This window comes from Pundamilia nyererei, unplaced genomic scaffold, assembly GCF_000239375.1.
Source record: "Pundamilia nyererei isolate P.nyererei 1_Seehausen unplaced genomic scaffold, PunNye1.0 scaffold00093, whole genome shotgun sequence".
NCBI lineage: Eukaryota > Metazoa > Chordata > Actinopteri > Cichliformes > Cichlidae > Pundamilia > Pundamilia nyererei.
Genome location: NW_005187494.1, coordinates 766,432 through 785,607, shown reverse-complemented (window position 1 = coordinate 785,607; position 19,176 = coordinate 766,432). Strand labels below are relative to the sequence as shown.

Here is a 19,176-nt window from a genome sequence, read left to right as displayed (position 1 = left end):
TCTGGATCATACTGCACAGTTACATAGCAAGATAATCATTTACATGTACATGTGTTATCATTTTAATCCAACTGTAAAACGAATACATAACATTTGTGGTTTTTATATATAAAAATATGTCTTAAACAGCTTTTTGAGAGCTTCAACATTCCAGTTGTGAAAGCTTTCTCTGCAGCCTACTTTGTTTTCCATCAGCTTATCGATAATTTGTTTTATTTAGATAATGATAGACGTATACTACAGTGAAGATACTTCGCCCTCGCACTCGTTAGATGTGTGACTAATACCACAGAGACCCACGCTTTATTATGCAAGTAACAGTCATTTCTTGCCCTTGTTGATAAGAAATGTTGACCTATGAAGGCTCGGCTGATCAGAAAATGGTGCAAATAACTAGCGTATAACAAAGTACATCTGCGTGCTTACTGAGCTGCATTCTTATAATAATAGGTGCACTGTTTTAAAAAGGGCACACCCATGCAATGGTGTCCCATAATAATGACTGAGGCAAGTGTTTTCATGGGCATGTTGCACAAGAGTAGCAGTGTCACAGCCTGTCACAGTTTCCTGGCCTGTGTAGGTATTTCCCAAGATGACTTCAGGGTTCGTTCAAGGGCTTCCCTTTACATAAGTAAATCCATTCTCCACGCAACCATGCAACTAGAGAGGCTTTAAAACTGCCATGCAATCAATATAACAAGGTCTTCTGAACAAACCCTGTTTTTTAAAATAACCTTTTCTAATTGATGCTTAAAAACAATCTTTGTACAAACTGTAGCTAAAAGACATGGGAAAGGCAATATTTATTCATCCAAACTACACAAACTAGTTCTCAAAGGGACATGACTTCACAAGTTTTCTATCATTAACAGTCACTGAGATAAAAGAAGCCCTTTTTGTTAACCTTCTCCTCATTTCTAAACACTCTTATGTTCCTGTAACTGCATTAAAATAATATATTTAATGTAAAATAAAGGCGATCCTTTAGTTATCTAGACCAAGGGCAATTGACATACTTCTTCATACGGCAGGTTGCCAAAGAGATTACCCTTTGACTTGCTGGCAGTGATAAAACTACCTGCTGTACTTTAAGAAGTGGACTGAGATATTTATACCCTGTTTAGAATCACCACCCAATCCCATTTACAGTGGATGATTCAATCAAAGGTTGAGTGTCATTAAAAGGAAAATGCACAGCAGGCTGATTCTCAGGCATAGCTTAGTCAAACTGGCTTTTCTATTTCAATGTAGTTACACAACAGTCCACTTATCAAAGAAACTGTTCATGTGTTCAGTCGGGGCATAATGGAAAGATTACTGAGAATTTATGCACACAGATCAAAACAAAGGAAACATTTTATGGTAAATACACTGGTCCTTATATAGTGCTTTTCTACTCTTACTGAGCACTTAAAGTCCTCTTAGGCGCACACAGCGCACTCTTCTTTGCCGTTGAGCCCTTTTTACCCTTTACGTACACGCTCTAACACCATCTTGCCCAAAGAAAATCAACACAGAGGGCTAGAGGAGCTGTGGATCAAACCCTGATCTTCTGATTAGTAGATGACGCAATTCTCCAATTTATTTGCTGGGTTCATCTTTAGAGGAGACTGATAATAATATATATATATATTTTTTTATTTCAATTTAACTGCAGCATTATCACATGATTATGAATGGATCGTGAACAAAAAAATAAATAAACTCCATCCACCAGATCGCTGGCAGCCCATCGTGGTTTAGGGGCTGAATTTGGCAACAGCGTCACACACCTGTGAAAGGCTACGTCGTAGGCTCTACATAGATTCACTGCAGAAGTATAAATCACACATTTCACTGGAGACCAGGTAGAAATTACAAGTTCACACCAACCTGGAAGCATCAACAGCTCTACAGTACTTGGTAGTTAAATATCTAATTGCTTTTAAAGAAAACCTTAAAATTTAAATGGGACATTTTTGTGCAACCACATAAACATCTTCCACTAATATCTGCTTTCATGCTCAGAAGACATGATAAATGCATCAGTCTTCACTAAAATAAAAATAAAAAAAACCCCCACACATGATGTTTATAAGGGCAGTTACCTCTGCTCTCTTTTTACCTTTAAATACAGTACTTATATCAGGTTTGCAAGCCTTTCTAACATTAGCTGTACCTCTTACAATAAACACGAGTTCAAGCACTTTATTACCATAAAAACCTTAATGAGTCTGCCTGTTTAAATGCAGGATTTATTCATATTAATAACAGTAAATCACTGTTGTTTTTACTTTTTTATTATAATTTTTTTCAGTGTTTTTGCCCGCGTACCCTGAAGCACTTTGGGTTTCCTCTGGGTGAAATGTGCTTGCCGTGCCTCACTGATGTGACCGATGTAATAATCTTTCCTTTCCACATCAGTGATTTTGCATTTATTTTGCGCTTTTTGCTTGTGCTTTATTTTAGGTTAAATTACTTATTTAATTCACTTTAAACCCTGAGGTGGTGAAAGAGAAGATATTCTACATTAAAAATGAAAGAGAAAGCTTTCCTCGCAGTTCTCTGGAAATTGCAAGTTTTGATAAGAGATCTCTTACCTTTCTGTGAGCCTTTGGGGTCTTTAAGCTCTTTCTGTGCCTCCTCGATTTTATCTGCAACACAAGAACAGAAACCATTTTCAGCACAGAGCAGCGCGCTCGACAGTCGAGGCAGTGCAGAATGAACTAATGATTCTGGGGATGCTTCCCACACGGCTGCAGCAGGATGAAGGTCTTTCAAATGAAAAACAGACATTCTTCCATAGCAGAGAGAGTGCACTATTCCATTATGGAAACTACTGTAATCATATGAAGGGGGGCGCACACAAAAACACAATCACGCAGGCACACCCACTTACAGAAAAGAGCAGTACGAGGGTGTTTGATACACAGATTAAGTTTGCAAACAAGTCTATAAGGTGGGTTCGTTGTCATTATCACAGTGTGCACTCTAACCCACAGATCAATTTGCATATTTAACTGCAGTTTACGCCCCTCGGGGGGCACAAGAGTATTCAATTCAGCTCTTCTATATGTCACAGCATATCACCCACATCCAGCAGGTTAAGAACCTGTTTTTGTATGACCCATATGGATGTGTGGGAGGTGACGCAGTACTGTAATCAATATTAATTATATAGACTGGCTCGTTGTGGCGTGAGTGGGTTATACACAGTGGAATAGAGGCAAAGAGATGAGTTAAATCCTCTGGTTTCCTGCTCCTGCAGGGTCACTGCCACTGGCTGTGGGAGTGAGGAAGGATACAGAATATGAAAGTACGTGTCCAGCACTCATTATTTCTAATTTATGTTCAAAACTCTGACTTCTTCTCCAAGTTCAAGCAACAGGCAGACATATTTATTCATTAAAACCATAACAATAAAAAAATGCCTATGAAAAATGAAAGTGCAAACTCATTACTTTCAGGAAATCTGATGGACCATTAGCAGCTCTTTCTTCTTTTCCTCACTTTCTATTATGCAAAACATATTCTGAGCTGTTTTGACAGCTTTGTTTCCTGGATACTGCAGTAATTTGACTTTATTTTTTTGCAGGCTTCTATAAGCAAAATGTAAAATTCTGCATGCAACACACAATACCAGAGCCTGGCCACTACTGTAGCATGTCCGTGCCTTCCCAAACCATCCATGGAAACTGGATGGAAAAACAAACCCACAAAGACTTCTATGCCCTGCTTCTGACATTAGAGTGCAAGCGGAGTCCTTGAGGACCGGTGGGAGTAATTTTGCACAAATGTTAATGGAGAGTGAAAGAGGATGTTCCTCTGTGGTTCCCAAATTTACAGTCCAATGCCGGGAATACTCAGAGGGGAGGACACAAGCAGGCCACAGAGGAGGTCAGGGATTATGTCATCATCTCTGTGTGTTTGTGTTACTATAGTCACACCCTTCTCAGTCTCTCTCCCTCTCTATATCCCAGGCACACGCCGCGAATTACATAATGCGTCCCCACCCCTGCGCTGCTGTAGAGCAAAACAAAGGCACCCTGCCAGCAGAAACACAGCAACCGAGGCACACGAGGAGAGGGTAGAGCGTTTGTTTATCTGCACATCTTTAACAAAATGGTAGATAGAAAGAGAGCAAAGACAGAGGTACGCATTTGTTTACATATAAATGACCACGTGAACGCCCTTGGCATCCAAAGGCAAAGGAACTGCTGTGTTTTCCTGGCAACGAAGGCGGCACGGTATTTCTCCAAACAGAGAGGATCCCGAAGCTTCCCTCAGAGTCATGGCTACCACGGCTCACCCTCACGGCTTCCTCGTGTAAATATCTGTGCTGCTGCAAACCAATTTGAGATAATAAATGCTTATTTTAGTGGTCGGGAGGTTCCGAGGTAGACTTCAGAGAGCATATGCTTCATAGTCTACACAGCGTGATATACATATGTCTCGTATTAGAGCACGCTGGCAAACAAGGGCGTAAGTGATTACTGCCCACCAAAAATCTTATTAGTGGTTGTGTATGTTAGGAGAGCGGAGTGTAAGCTATCATAGAGCATATTCTTCTTCTTACATAACAAGCTGCAAACACGACCCCCTCGCGCTGAATGACATCCATGAAGTCGAGCTCTGGAGCATGGAAAAGATCAGGAAACCCCAGCGTGGGTGAATGGAAAGGGGCGAGGCAGCACTACCCTCAATAAGGACGAGAAAAATATTCTACTCAGAGCGCCCGAATTATTAAACAAGCAGGGAATTATTATGGGGTTGCTCATATTTGCCTCATTATGGCTGCTGGGGTTGCTGAGGTAGTGTGGGTGAGGGCTACATGTGGGCTTTGCGACCATCCCAGTGCCATCTAAAAGAAAAAATTGGTGTAATTGTACCATAACCTCAGCAAAAACAGCACAAAGGAATCCATACAAAATGTTAGTGGTGATGAAAAGCAGAGCGCTGCATTGTGTAACATGACCACAAAATTTGAAGGAAGCGAGAAAAACAAAAAAAACAACACAGTTTGAGGACATTAAAGTCAGACAGAGCCACTTATAGGGCAACTGCTTACAAGTGTGGTTTTAAACAGAGCATAGAAGGGAAGAAAAACTATTTGTAGGATCCTTGAACTGCTTTTTAAAAACACTGTGCTGTACATACTCCAATTCTTTTGGCTCCTTCTAACCATTAAACACAAAAAAAAAGATCATCGCCCTTACAAAGCACATTGGGCTGCTGCCCTGGGAGTTTGGTGCGCTTAAGTAGACTGTACTGTAAGCAAGAGGCTTTAATAATTTAGTGGACCATGGGTCGATATGCAACTTAAACATGCAGTGGTACTTTGTCTTACTTAAATCACAAAGGAGTCTGATGTGCAGCTGATGACTGTAAAGAGATGTACAGGTTGTTCTGTTCTCCTACAAATGAAACAACAGGACAGCAGCGAAACGCAGATGGAAGTTCGCCCTCAGTCTCGAGGGTGCCGACCTGATCTTTGATCTATAAAACGTGATATCTCAGGATATGATCAGGCTTGGAGAGGCCTGAGTGGGCGGGTGCATGTCAATTAGGCTGAGGTTAGTGGGCGAGGGAGTCAGTCTCCTCTCTGGTTGCTGTCATGACAACCACGAATCTTTAATGCCCCCCCCGCTCGACATCTTCCAGCCCACTCCTCTCTCTGTGCTGTCTACGATGACTAGGAAATATGATTACCGTTACCCCCAGGGCGAAGATGACGTAACGGCAAAGAAAACGTTCAGACCTTTCGATACCAGCGCCCACCTGATGTGAGTTTACAACCTTACACTTAGGGGGGGGGGGCGAGGAGTGTTGGGAGGGGAAGCCCATCCAAACAGATGAGCTGCAGATCTAAACATAATCTAAACTTCTAAAAAAAACAACCTATGTCAAACTAGATCACCACCCTCCTAATGGATAATAATAATATTACATTTCACCCTACATCGAGCAGCATCACAACTGCATCTCCCTGGCACTGGATCCCCGCTGAGAGTCCCTCTGCCTGTCGGCCAACAAATAACCACCAGGCTCATACACCCTCCTCCCGTCACTGCCAGCTTGTAAAAATTCATATTTTACTCAACAGCCTTCCCTGCTGGGCCTCGCCGAGCCAAATGGCGGCCATCGACAGCACTGTGGCAGCGTTTCATGGCAGCCATATGCACAAAATTCACGTGTTTCAGATGGCCCCAACAGTTTGGCTTCAGCTTCCCCTGTTATAGCATCAAAGATGTGTGCGTGTGGGGAGGGGGATAATTGTTTTTCACAAAAACAGCATCTGCGAGGGGTTTGAGGTGTCATCAGTATGCGCGACACTACACCAGCACGCCAACGAGAAGCCCGAAAACTGCTGCTGGACCATAGTTTGAGCCGTCTTTTTAATCACGTCTGAGGTACTAAATTAGAACAAATTCTGTGGAAAAGGTTGGTGTCGTGTCCGTGATAGTTCGATCCAGATAGGTGGACTGAAGTGCCTGAAGCTGATGTGTGGATGATAGCAGGAAGCAGGAGGACAGCGGGCGCTTATTGCTGGATCAAACAGGAAAGAGGAGAGGAAGAGGAGAAGGAGAGCGGAGATGACAAGATGGGATTCGGCAGCTGCCCCCCTCTTCGCTGTCACTGCGCGGGAGGGAGTTTGGGATTATGTAACTCGAGCACCTCCACCAGCCTGCTGTACCCACCCGGCTCTGTGCAAACACTCACTCACACGCTACCATCAAACACCCATCAAAGACACCCTCACACTAGCTGATGCATGCGCTCACTCACAGACGAGGACATTTTCCAACTCCGTAAAAATGGGCAATCGATGGTGATAATTAGTTGAGCAACCATACGCTAATTAGCAAATAAAGCACACTGATCATTTATGCATAATTAAGTCATTTATTAAGGAATATATGGTACTCCACATTCCCTTCCTCCAGCTGGTTTTCTCTGCTTTGTTTACAGATCATTAACTAAATAATATTAAAAAAGGTAAATGAATTCATAAATTAATAACAATTTAAAAGAAACAGTAGATTGACTGAGAATAAAAACAATTTATTGCAGTCCTGCTTCGAAACAGCACTAAAGCATTGAACCTATTCAGGTAACTGTGGGTAAGACATTTGCTGTTTAGATAATGTTCCTGCTTTTGTTTGTCTTGTGCAGCTTTTAAAAGAAATCTGGCAGTTTCACATTTGGCTCAGGGGGCCAAGAAATCAATTTATTGGCAAAAATTATTAAGAAAGGATTGTCAGCATTAAGTGAGAGATAAAACAGGCATATACGGTAGAAATCAAAGCTTATCTGTCCTTTAATTGATTAGATAACAGACAAAATCCACAATTTACTTTATTTCCTCATAAAATATTTAAAAATCTGCTCTCAGTTGTGTCTCATTTGATACCAATTCCAACAATATGGGTTCATGAACTGTTTTTAAGGAAAAATTGGCAACATAAACATCTTTTTTTTTAATTACTATTACTTTACTTGCAAAAAAAGATTAATCAACAAAGTACTTAGCAGATTAATGAAATTAGTATTTCAGCTGTGCTGTACGTAGCTTCTCCTTACAGTCTTTTAATTTGGTTCCCTCTGATTAGAGCAGGATTAATAGACAGAAAGGCTGAAATCATGCCAGTTGCACCAGCTGTAGGAAATAAAGCCGTCTGCAGCCAAATAGGGAACCATTTCAACTCTGATAAACGCCCGGTTTGTTCTTTTATGTAATTATAGTTTAAATGACAGATGTACAGGCAACAATATTTTCTCTTCTACAGAATCCTGATCGCTCCCTGAATGGCTTCATTTGACAATGACGCTATTATTAAACATGGGCATCCCCTCGTACAATACTCATAACAACAGCTGGCAGATGCATGAGCTGTGCAGAACTCGCCGTCACCTTTAAAGGCAGTCTGTCGATCTCATCTTTGTCTCCTCCAGAGGAGAAACTGAGTTTTTGCTGTCCTCAGCAGCTGACCGTTGCAATACGTGTCCATAAGGGTTGTCATCAGTGCGTGACACATTCTTTATCATCACGGACACACCCGTGAAAACAACCTGCCGGCGGTCTCGAGCAGGGTGAACCAATCTGAATGCAGAACTGAGACTGAAACGACTCGAAGGAAGTACAGCTTGTGCTTCCTGAGTGACCGAACAAAAGATGAGGAAGCGCAGAGGAATCCCCAATCGCACTGAGTGTCCCATTACCCTGCAGTCAATCATCATCACCAGTCAGCTCAGCGCGAGGCGACTGCCACTCCCGCTCCTTTCCTCGCATTAGCTCCCTCTCACTTTATCAAATCTAATCAACACAAAAGCACAGACACAGAGAGAATGATGGGAACACCTAACACCGATGAAGAGGGAGAGAGCATAAAGGCTCGACACAAAAATCGAATCTAAAATCTAATGCGGGTTAAAATTTCTTTAAAGTGTTTTTCTGCTTGATTTCTGAGATCAAATTTCTGGACGGATTCTTAGTTTATACTTGAAGAAGGTTCAGTTTCCTCTGTTGCCGTTAAGTCAGGTCTTTGAAAATAAACCTTTCAACTGCATAGCGTGATACTGCGTGTGCAACACGTTTCATTCTTTTTAGGACTGATTATTATGGTTATTGGCACGTTAATATTGATACACCAGTTAAATATTTGAGGTTTCCAAAAATTTAAGCAAATTTCAGTCTTTAATCATTGGACTATATATATAGATAGATAGATAGCATAGTGGTAAGACTACACGCCTCTAGAGCGTCACAAAATTGATTCCCGCCTGGGGCATCTGTATCCAGTAAGGGTCCTAAGGCTAGACCCCCCCATGCGAGCCTACTGCACACACATGCTATGGCAAGGGGGAGCCAGGACGACAGGTCAGGGGGGAGATATCATCACTCCCACCTGAGATTGGGTAGCAAGCCCCAAGTGTGATAGACCACTAGGATCGTTGAGTGCAAGGCTACGAGATATATCTTTTTTTTAAATTAGGAAATTTAAAAGAAAGTAATGTACTGAATGCATGTGTTATAAATGTATTATAAATTTACATATATATTATGTAAATGTATATAATTTTATTTATGTATATACATTTTAAAAATGATCTGCCTCAGGTGAACACTAACATAAAATAAGCCTATTTTTATGATGAAGTAGAAATATTTCATAACAAACGAATTTTACAAAATTGTAAAGACTGGACTCGATTGTTTTCTTTAAAAGCAGTCTCTGTACGCATTTAGAAGTTGACGAGATGAATGTAGTTCATAAAGGTAAATGCTTTTAGTCATCTAGATCCAAAATGTTGACTATTTAATATCTCACTGCCTCCTTTGATCTATTTTTTTTTCCTAATAAATGTTTTCAGTGGGTCTGGGCTACGGGCTGGACATAAACTCTTAATACAGATGCTGTGATGTATGTAAAATGTCTTGCTGTAATAAGTAAGTCATTTTATGGAAAAAAAAACCCCAAACCAAACCTCATCTGAATAGCAGAGAACCCTTTAGCATTAACGGTGGCTGCACCGGGGCACAGGGAGGTCAACTGTGCTGCTGCATCCACACATGCAAAGTAAAAGTTTACTATGCAAATAAAACGAATAACAAGGAAAAGATCCAGAAACAGACTGTTACTGGTTTTTGAGTGAGCCACAGAATCGGGTTACAAACGTAAAGCCGTCCCAGTGCTTGCACAGACTTGTCCCTTACAGAGATTCCTTCTGATTTTCTGACTTCTTCAGTTATATTGCGTACCACAGATACGTGGCTGTTATTTGCATATTACTTGGAGAAATGCTATGTTTTAATTGCTGGGACTGTTTGCCCTCAGAGTCAAAGCAGAGACTCCTTCCCAGTTTTTACTTCTGCAAACCCCATTTATATCTGAACAAATACGTTTTTTTAACATAAAAATAAATATTTTAAAATCATTATTTTCTCTTCATGTTTACACTTTACGCAGTGCGCCATCAGTTTTTTGGAAAAGTGGTTCAGGGTTGCTGATCCTCATCCTGCCCCCCCGCAGCCTGGAGATCAGCTGCTGTCTGCTAAACATCCCACGAAGCGGGGGCAGGAGTCGAGCTGTTTACCGTGTCGTTTATGAGCAGCGTGTTGAGTGGAAGTGACAGCAGCAGGGCAGGTAAGAGTTAAAAAAAATATTTTAAAAACCCCGGCATCAACTGGAGCTTCAGGTGGGCAGCTTTTAATAATGTATCACCATCAAGAGAGGAGAGATGAGGATCTTATACACAGGGCAGCAAACACACACACAAGCTGAACAATGCAGTGACAGAGGTGCACTTGTCTGAGTTACCTCTAAAAATAATGCTAATAAGAGCTAAAGCTACTGCATCCTCACAGTGATGAAGCTGCAAGCACCCAGTCAACAAATGAAAAATAGATCACACCCTCCCTCCTGCACACAGACAAAGACAGAGGTTTGGTGCGCTATCGGTACAGTACTGCTGCCTCCGCAGGAAACTGTAGGTGGAAGAAGCAGCAGACTGGAGGCCACTGATTATTGGGACCGCGTGGGCACCCTTGTGAAAAATTGATATAACGAGAAACCTACCGGGTGGGTAGAAGAGTGCGTGTTTGTGTTCATGTGTAGGGGTTTTTAATGGTGCGGGCGGAGATGAACGTGAACGTGAATATTATCCTCTTCTATCTTTTTCGGTCCACACACGCATTAAAAACCTTCTCCCCCAAAAAGCTGTATGCACCAAAATAGACGAGAGAGAACCAGACTTCCAAACGCAAAGCCAAGACACGATAAATGATGCGTTCCATCCCGCAGCTGCAAATCACGGAAGGTGTCAAGCTCGTTTTGTAGAAAAATTATTAACAAGCTACCCAAGAAAATTAAGATGCTGCTGCAGTTAATATCCCAGATTTATTATTTGTTTCTAATTTATTCCAATAATTTCCTCTAATCTTTACTTTAGAAAAAAAAAATCAAGGTAGTTTCTACGGTTTATGGTTTTCCTTAAAACGAATAGAAAGAATTGACAGATACAGGCACCAGTTTAGCTCACTGGTTGAGCAGATGCCTGTATGACTTATGGCTGTGGGGCAGCAGCCAGGGGTCGAGTCCGGCCTGCAGCCCTTTGCTGCATTTCTTACCATGCACTCGCTCCCTCTTTGCTGCCAAACTGTCAAAAAAGATAAAAAGCTCAAAAATAATCTTAAAAAAAAAATTATTTGAGTCGTGCAGAGTTGTGATTTCTCTGGATCTCTGCAGATTTGTTTCACTGTTGGTCAAAGCTTGAAAAGTTGTTCCTTAACCCTTGAACCAAAATGCGAAGTCAAAATTGCATTGAAACACAAATTTAACCAGGTGTCAGAACTAAAACAAAACCAGACCAAAAAACAAAATACATTCAACTTACAGAGTTTTAAAACAAACAAAAAAAACCAGCAGAGCCGTAGACGTACTAGCACTAAAGTAAAAGTGGAATCAGGTTTGGGTGTAACAGCTGAAGTTTCTGGTCAAGACTTCCTGTTACCGTTTGCAGTCCAACCATGAAAGCAGATAAAATTGAAAAAGATAAATCAACATCAGAATAAGCCCAATGATTAAAGACATTATTTCAGCCAATGTCTGTTTGTAGAAATTATTCACCTGCATTCAGTCAAAGCTGATTGGTCGGTCCTATTCAAAAGACTTCCAGTACCAAAAATCACGTCTTATGCCTTCAAATTCCACTTTGTTGTTCATACGCTGAATCTTGTTTATATATAACATACTCTCAATATAACACCACTATTTAATTTCAATGAAACAACTACTTTACACACGACTGCGACTAATTATTTCATTTTGTTTCTATTAAAGATTCATTTGGGTTTTAAATCCGTCACTTAATTGTTGGGTTGAAAGCATCGGAAACTAGTGAGAAATTTCCATTAGAGCCATCCAGAGCTTAATACTTTACACCGTGCTTACAGTGATTTAATACACCGAGGGAAACATTTAACATGTGAGAAGCTGAAATCAAGAAATATTTAATCAGCCGTAGAAAGCGTTAGGACCATCAGCGATTTGGTTAATCAGCATTAAATTAGTATTAAAATATTATTCGTCACATAAAAACACATGCACGGGCTCGCCCCGGGTTATTTATCCATCGATCCATCGACCAGAAGCTTTTAGTATTCCCAGTTCCCGTCTGGCTCTCGCCGCCGACCGAGCTCTCTCAGCTGGAACAGCTTCCCCCTGCAGCTACGGTGATCTACCACAATAAGAGCACTCAAACCCCAACTAACAACACAACTCTTCTCATGTTCGACACCATGTAAACTCTTAAATATGGAAGTAAAGTTTGAACTATTCATTTGAAACGATATTAAAATGCTTATTCAATCATTCAAACCACTAAAATCAAATCAAACTGTTATCAGTCAATTCCTGATTGTTTCAGCTCTAGCACACATTTCCTGTTCTGTGAGGAAAAAAAACCCTTAAAAAACCCTTAACTGAACTGTGAGCAACTTTTCAGTTTGGATTTGATGTCACCGTTTGAGCCCGACAGTTTCACATAAGACGTGAAACAGTCACTGAAATTTAGCAGCGAGCTCTCAACTGTACACAAACACCCACTTCTTTCTTTGAGGAGTCTAAAAAAAGAAGAAACTGGAAGTAAAAACAAGCTGCATGTCAAACTGCATCCAGTCAGCGTCTCGAGTTCCCCCTGGCTGCTGAGGGGCTGTGACACAGAAGAAACAACGCTGCGGCGGTTCCGCTTTACTGAGCTTGGCGACGGACGGCCGATGTGGCGTCAAGCGACGCCTCGATGGGCCGTGTGGGACAGGAAGCACATTTCAGTCACTTCAGCGTGAAAATAAATTTTGCACACGTACGGTGAGCTCCGTGCGTCACACAAGCAACAAGGAGGAGGAGAGGAGGTAGGAGGCAGGGGGGGACCATAAGAATTTGAGGTTTTGAAAGACCTTTAAGGCATTTAATATTCAGATTAATGCAATCAACCCACCTAATTCAATTCTCATTATGATTTTTTTTGCTCAGAGCAGACCACGCTACCTCAAATTTAAGCTTTTCAAATATGATCCTTCCTTAAATTTGTCTTGAAATGAATTAAAACTGAATATTAGTTAGTTTAGCAGCTGTTCTTGAGCTACTTTGTCATTATTACTGCAGATTTCCCATCTGTTTATGGACTTATATTTGACATAAACACTCACTTAGTATAACTAATGCCGAGCATTATATATTTATTTACTTTTGGACAAAATATTAGCAGGCAAATGTTCAGAGCAGGGGAGCATTTCATCAACAGGAGGAATAAAACGAAAGAATATTTTGATGATGTTGTGACAGTAAGAAAATGAATACCTCTCACACATCTGGACAGTAAATCTGAAGCTGAAGTGAGCAGGTAGTTATCTTAGTATGAGGTTAATTCTAATTATAGTGGGAAAAACAAGCTGGAAATAATTGTTAGTTCCACACAGGACCAGTATCGTCCTCTCCAAATCATGCTGGTACAGTCAGCAGTAAATAATAAATGGACTGGTACTTATAAAGTGCTTTTCTACTCTCACTGAGCACTTTTTAACTACAATTCAGCCATTCTTACAAACACAAACATTACTGTGATGAATGCAATGAGGAAAACTTGGGTTCAGTGTACTGGGGTTGAACCGCCTCTTATCCTCACTAAAGCTATATTGTATTTGCAGCCAGCAGAGGCTCTAGGACGTTACTGGTCCTGCAGAGGAAGAATGAGCAGCAGTCTGTTTTTCTTTGTTTTGCGATGGCTTGTTTTTACGGTGGATAATGTGTGATAATGTGGTGCGATAATGCGGATTCACTTCGTTTCCTTCTGTTTTCGCTCTTTATGCTAAGCCAAGCATCTGCCGGTTCGAGGTGTATATGCTTACTACGCACGCACACCTGTCAGAAATAAAGTAAATAAGCATATTCGCCAACTATACCTCCAAGCGGCAACAGGAAGCTAAATGAGGCTTATGAATAACCAAACTAAATGCACAAAGGTGCAAGCACGTTACAGCCATCACAGTGTGCGGTCAACATTTACTTAACAGATGACAAGAAATCCACAGAATATTTTTTTAACCACTTAAAAAGACGTCACCTCCAGTTTGCAGAATCTGTGGTACAGGGTTTTCACTATTTTTTGACTAAAGGCAAAACAATGATGAGGAGGGGGAGAAAAGCCAAAATAATAGCAAACGTGTCAGATAAATACTTGGTTTCATTCGGCATAAATGCAAAACAGTTAAGCGCAGATTAGAAATGACATATTTATATTTCAAAATTAAGAAAAAGTGAAACTTCATCACAGACTTACACATCAATCTGTTGCTGTGTTGCCTGCAATCCTGCACAGAGTGTGGCACATCAAACCCGATGGCAGCGCTGCTTCCCGTCACAGCAACATCCAAAGATAAAAACAACTTTCAAACACACTCTGGATCCCTCAGGCTCGACTGCCCCGATGCCCAACTTTGGCTGATTACTGAGGCGCTGTGAATGAGTGACAGCTCACTGACTGCTTCCTGTCTATGCCGTTCGCTTTGACGACTCAGACTCGAGGAAAAGGTGTCCCACAAGCCTTCGCCGACCCCCCCCACAAAAGCTAAACTTCACACCTCTGACCTCAGAGGGTAAACAGGAAACGCTGCAGAGAATCCCCGAGAGCGTGACGAGTGGGTTCTTTCACGGGACAAAAACTCACTTCTTTGCTGGACGCTGCTGATGTGAACTCCTTTTGTTCAGGAGACAGAAGGAGACTCTGCAGAGAACAACAAGTGCATACTTAAGTCTGTGTCAACACAAGCAGTCACAAGCCTGCGTTTCCGCCCTATCAGCTGTGGCTGCGCAGCAGCACGGGGCGTTGCCTGCGGTTTCCTCAGAATAATGTGACGAGGAGGGGAATTCCTGTAAGGCCCAGGGAGAGGGGGGGAGGAGGAAGGGAGGGCCCGGCCAAACAGAGCAACAGTGCAGGCCGGCTGACGTCACTAAAACCGGCTTTGGCACCCTCCAGGGGATCCTTCTCTCGGCCTCCCTCCCTCTCTCTGTTTGTCTCGGAGGAATTTAAAGCGTCCTGCCAACTGCTGGTTGCCTAACAGCTCACTCACCGGCTAAAGAAGACTGAGGTGTTTACCAGAGGACTTTGCTTTTATCCCCCCCTTTTTTTTGTTTTTTAAACATCACTGTTGATCTCAAGCCTTCGTCTTTCAGTTCCTTTTTGACAATGAGGCTGCACGTTAGTCTGAGGTGGTTTTTTTTTCCCTTTTCACATTAAAAAGCACATCATTCACACACCACTGTTCATTTTCATACCGACATCAACACACTGAGGGAAACTTTTGAAGTGTTTAATCCTAAATTCCATTTGAAGCAGTATTAAATTGAGCTTTTTTTCTATCTGAGGACACCATGGTTTTGATTTTTTGTGCAGAGACTGCTTCTGCTTTTACGCACACGTTATTCAGGAAATACTTAGTGTGTATGCATTTGATGATATTTAACAAAGATCCTAATACATTATTCTCTTCAGACATAAAAAAAACAAAAAAAACAAGCTGCCTAATGTGTGTTTTTAACATTACATATGCCAATATTTTTGTGTTTTGGATACAGGACTTTATATTGTTTCAAGGTTTCCAGGATAAGCCAAAGTAAACAATCGAATTAAAAGGAAATGAATCAACAATGTGTGCATTTTTAAGCAACTTCTGGTTTCAGCTTCTCAAATGTTATGACAGATACACCAATTTTGTAAATACAAAACTAAATCTAAACTAATCAGCTCAAATAGTCGACTGGCCTCTGAAATTCATGCTGGTATGTTCACATATGAACACAGAGAAACTTTCCTTCTTCTGCCATCATGAGTTATTGAAGTCAAGTGATGGTTTTTGAAGGGATATGGGTTAGACTTTTTTTTTTCCTAATGTGATTTTGAAATGATTGATGGTCAGTTTCCCTCTTTGGAGAGCAGAGTCAAATGCGATTTTCTTTCATTTGCCTGAAGTGTCCCAGCTATAAATACAGCCTCCTCTACTTTGCCTTAAACAACAGCAAACCGCTGCCGCTCTCAGAGGCACCCAGCGGCAATTTTGTTTTTCTTTTCAACTCCAAAATTTAAAAAAAGAGACATTCAAGGCTGAGTGTGGGCGAAAAACAAGAAACAAGATTCTGGAAATGGCCGTGAAAACTGCAGAATCTTGTGAGGATTTTTTAAGTCAACAACAAATTGTGCTGCTCAGTTGAAGCTCCCCAAAGGCGGAGCAAAGCTGACTTGACTGACACTGAGGGGGTGAGATAAAGCTGCAAGGTCGCAGTGAGAAACAGCCTGCAGGTCGCTGTGGGAGGGCTCACTCAGAGCTTTTAAAGTGACCAGAGTCAATAGTTAAAAGGAGGGGATTCACCCCGCTCACAGCAGGCAGACTTCCAACAAGTGCTCGGCCTCCTGCGTTACATAAACGCGATGAGCCGGGCAGTTAAATGACAAAAGTGTCTCCCTAAGTGACGCCAGCCTGCACATTTAACCTCACTGTACTGTGGTCTGGTTGGGAAAAAAGAGGAAGCTCCCTCTGCTTTATTTTTGTATTAGTCATTATGGGGAATTCTCAGGGTTTTACAGTTTGGCCGCAAAAGAGGTTCAGAAAATCAGATAAATATTTATCCAGGCCAGGGACAACATGCAGCGTGACCAAGCACTTTTTGCAGTGTCATTGCCGGGGTAAAGAAGATAAATAGTTCACAGGCAAAAACTCCAGGATCAACACGGCACACTGTAATTAGGCCGGCCAAAGCTGCGGCATAAAAAGTTGGTGTTGGCATGTTAAAAGCAAAAATAAGCAGTGACTCACTTTTGACGGCCAAGCGCCCGAACTCCTCTGTCTTTAAAACTGACCTAAAGAGGGATCACTGTGTGTTTTTGTGTGTGAGTGGAGCAGTGGAGGACACTGCGCCTCATCTCTGTGGGAACATCTGAGTTAATGACAGCTGAGCTGGTGATAATGCAGCACAGCCTGAATGAAGTAATCCAGCTACTAACCTCTAATACTGTCCCTGTGTGTGTGTGTGTGTGTGTGCTGGCTGTCCATTAGCTTTAAGATATCTACAAACACTCGCACAATCAGGGTTACCACAGCCATTCAGCTCAATACAGCCACGAATTCAACTGCCAAAAAGTCTCCTATCCATGCTGCATACAAGCAGTCGCCCACGCTGACCCTTCATACTCCAAATACCAAACTAAAACCAATCAAAAACCACGTGAGCAGGGCAGTCACCGAGCTGGGAGGCTTTTCTTCTCTCTGGCTTTTTCTCTGTTTGGGGAGTTCACGTTGAAAATTTCTTCTCTTGGCTTCATCTTCGAATTTTAAATGCGTACCGTCGCGATCAGAAATCTTTTCAGCCGAGCACAAAAACCACGTTCACACACTCTCATCGGAAACGAGCAGATTTTTGGCAAAAGGGTCAAAATCCGCTGTATATACTTATATTTTATGCTACTTTCATTTCACCACACCACACTATGCAGCCAAATATTGTGTTTTGCTCTCAAAGAAAAACATAGATAACATTAAGATTATACTACCAATACCAGTGAACTTATCTTGGTTGAGATGTCAGATTAGTGGTTTTTATTTCCACTAAACGGATATTTGTCTTTTCTTTTTCATGATTCATATTTTCAGATATTTCAGAGTAAACGGTAAAATCCAAAACAGCGACCTCCATTACACCTACTGCTCAGTTCATCCACTGTCTGAAACAAGTCTACTTTCTCACGATTGGCTGCCCCTCGTAAACAAGGGGGTTTGAACTGCAGGTGGGTGTGGCCTCTGTGCTCACAGTCAGTCCTGTGTGCCTGAGATGACCGTATTAGTGTATAGTGTATGAAGCTGTGTTACAATGTGTTCTGAAAAATGCCAAAAACGTCAAGGAATAAATTTAAAACTAGAGACCTGTGCTAACAAACCTCGTAAAAGATTTGAAAACATTCCTGAAACTGACTGATCAAGGACTGTGGAGGACGTTCATATAGCCAAAATAATGAGGCTTTTGGCCCCGCCCACTTGCTATTCAAACCTTCTGTTTTACAAATAGTTATTTTTCATACAGTAGATAAAGTAAGGGACTGCATGAGGAAAAACTGAACTGCACATCATGCAAAGCTGCTCTAGTAGCATCCAAGACTATAAATGCAGAGGGTGGAAATGCCCATAATAGATCCTCTTGGCTTTGCAACGAGTAATTTGACTGCTTTGAAACTTTAAGTATATTTGCTGAAAATACTACAAAAACATGATTCGACTGATTGAGTACATCTTCCACCCCTCTGCTGAGGCTGATCTTTGAGGAAATGTAGAAAAACTTCTGAACACACATTTATAACTCAGAGGCTTTGACGCAATCGCGGTCCCAATCAGAGGAATCTAACGCGATTCAGGCCAATAAGTTTCATCCAGCTGGCAGCTGTTGCTCTCGTATCTCTGAATCTAATCACAGTGCCATCTTCGCTACAGGAGGAGAGACTATTACAGCCGCCAAGCCTTCTAGGAAAAGAGACAAGTCTTAATTAGATCTGGAGCTTATGGGGCTGAGTACAGTGAGAGGCAGAGAGAGCAACAAAAGCCAGCGAGCGCGTGCAGGAAACCGGGATCTGACAGTATGCAAGGTCATTGATCATGTTACAGAACAGCAGCAGGATCCTGCTCAGGCTCGGCTTCTGAATCCAGGCTTCTTCTCACCTATTCGCCTCTTTTTGTCCCCCCCCCCTCCTTCCTGCTGCGCATACTGAAAAACAAGCCTCGTCTCTCAACCATCACACCCTCCTCCACCCGCTGCCTCCCACTGCTGCCCTCAGGGGAGGAGCTGAGATGTTAATGAGGGCTGTTGTGATGTGGAAACACGGGGCATGTTAATGGCATGAAAATCCATTATGATTTAATTTAAACAAATCTCCTCTTGACTGTAGGATGAAGGCCGCTGTTGTTTCAGTTTGAACCCAGTGTGCGGCTGAAAGGTTTAATCAATTAGTCGATCTGTGATTGTTTAGGCTGAGTGGAAATGCCAGACATTTACTTTGCTTGTCGTTTTCTCTTTTACATTATTGGCGTTTGGAGATTTACAGACATCGTGTAGAGCTGTGGGAACTTTCACTTTGTCATTATTATTATTTTGACATTTT

The 19,176-nt window shown here is 41.7% G+C and overlaps 1 protein-coding gene across 3 annotated transcripts in view; it reads right to left on the bottom strand.

The window, feature by feature from the left end:
• The window catches only part of hivep1 (HIVEP zinc finger 1), a 65,097-nt gene that overhangs the window by 10,198 nt on the left and 35,723 nt on the right, over positions 1-19,176 (bottom strand). For 2 of the 3 annotated variants that reach the window (XM_005739720.2, XM_013912575.1), the window contains exon 3: positions 2,580-2,633. In XM_005739720.2, coding sequence (XP_005739777.1) covers positions 2,580-2,633 — 54 coding nt within the window. Of the gene's footprint in view, positions 1-2,579; positions 2,634-14,316; positions 14,895-19,176 lie in introns of those variants that run through there. The other variant, XM_013912576.1, reaches the window with a different exon arrangement.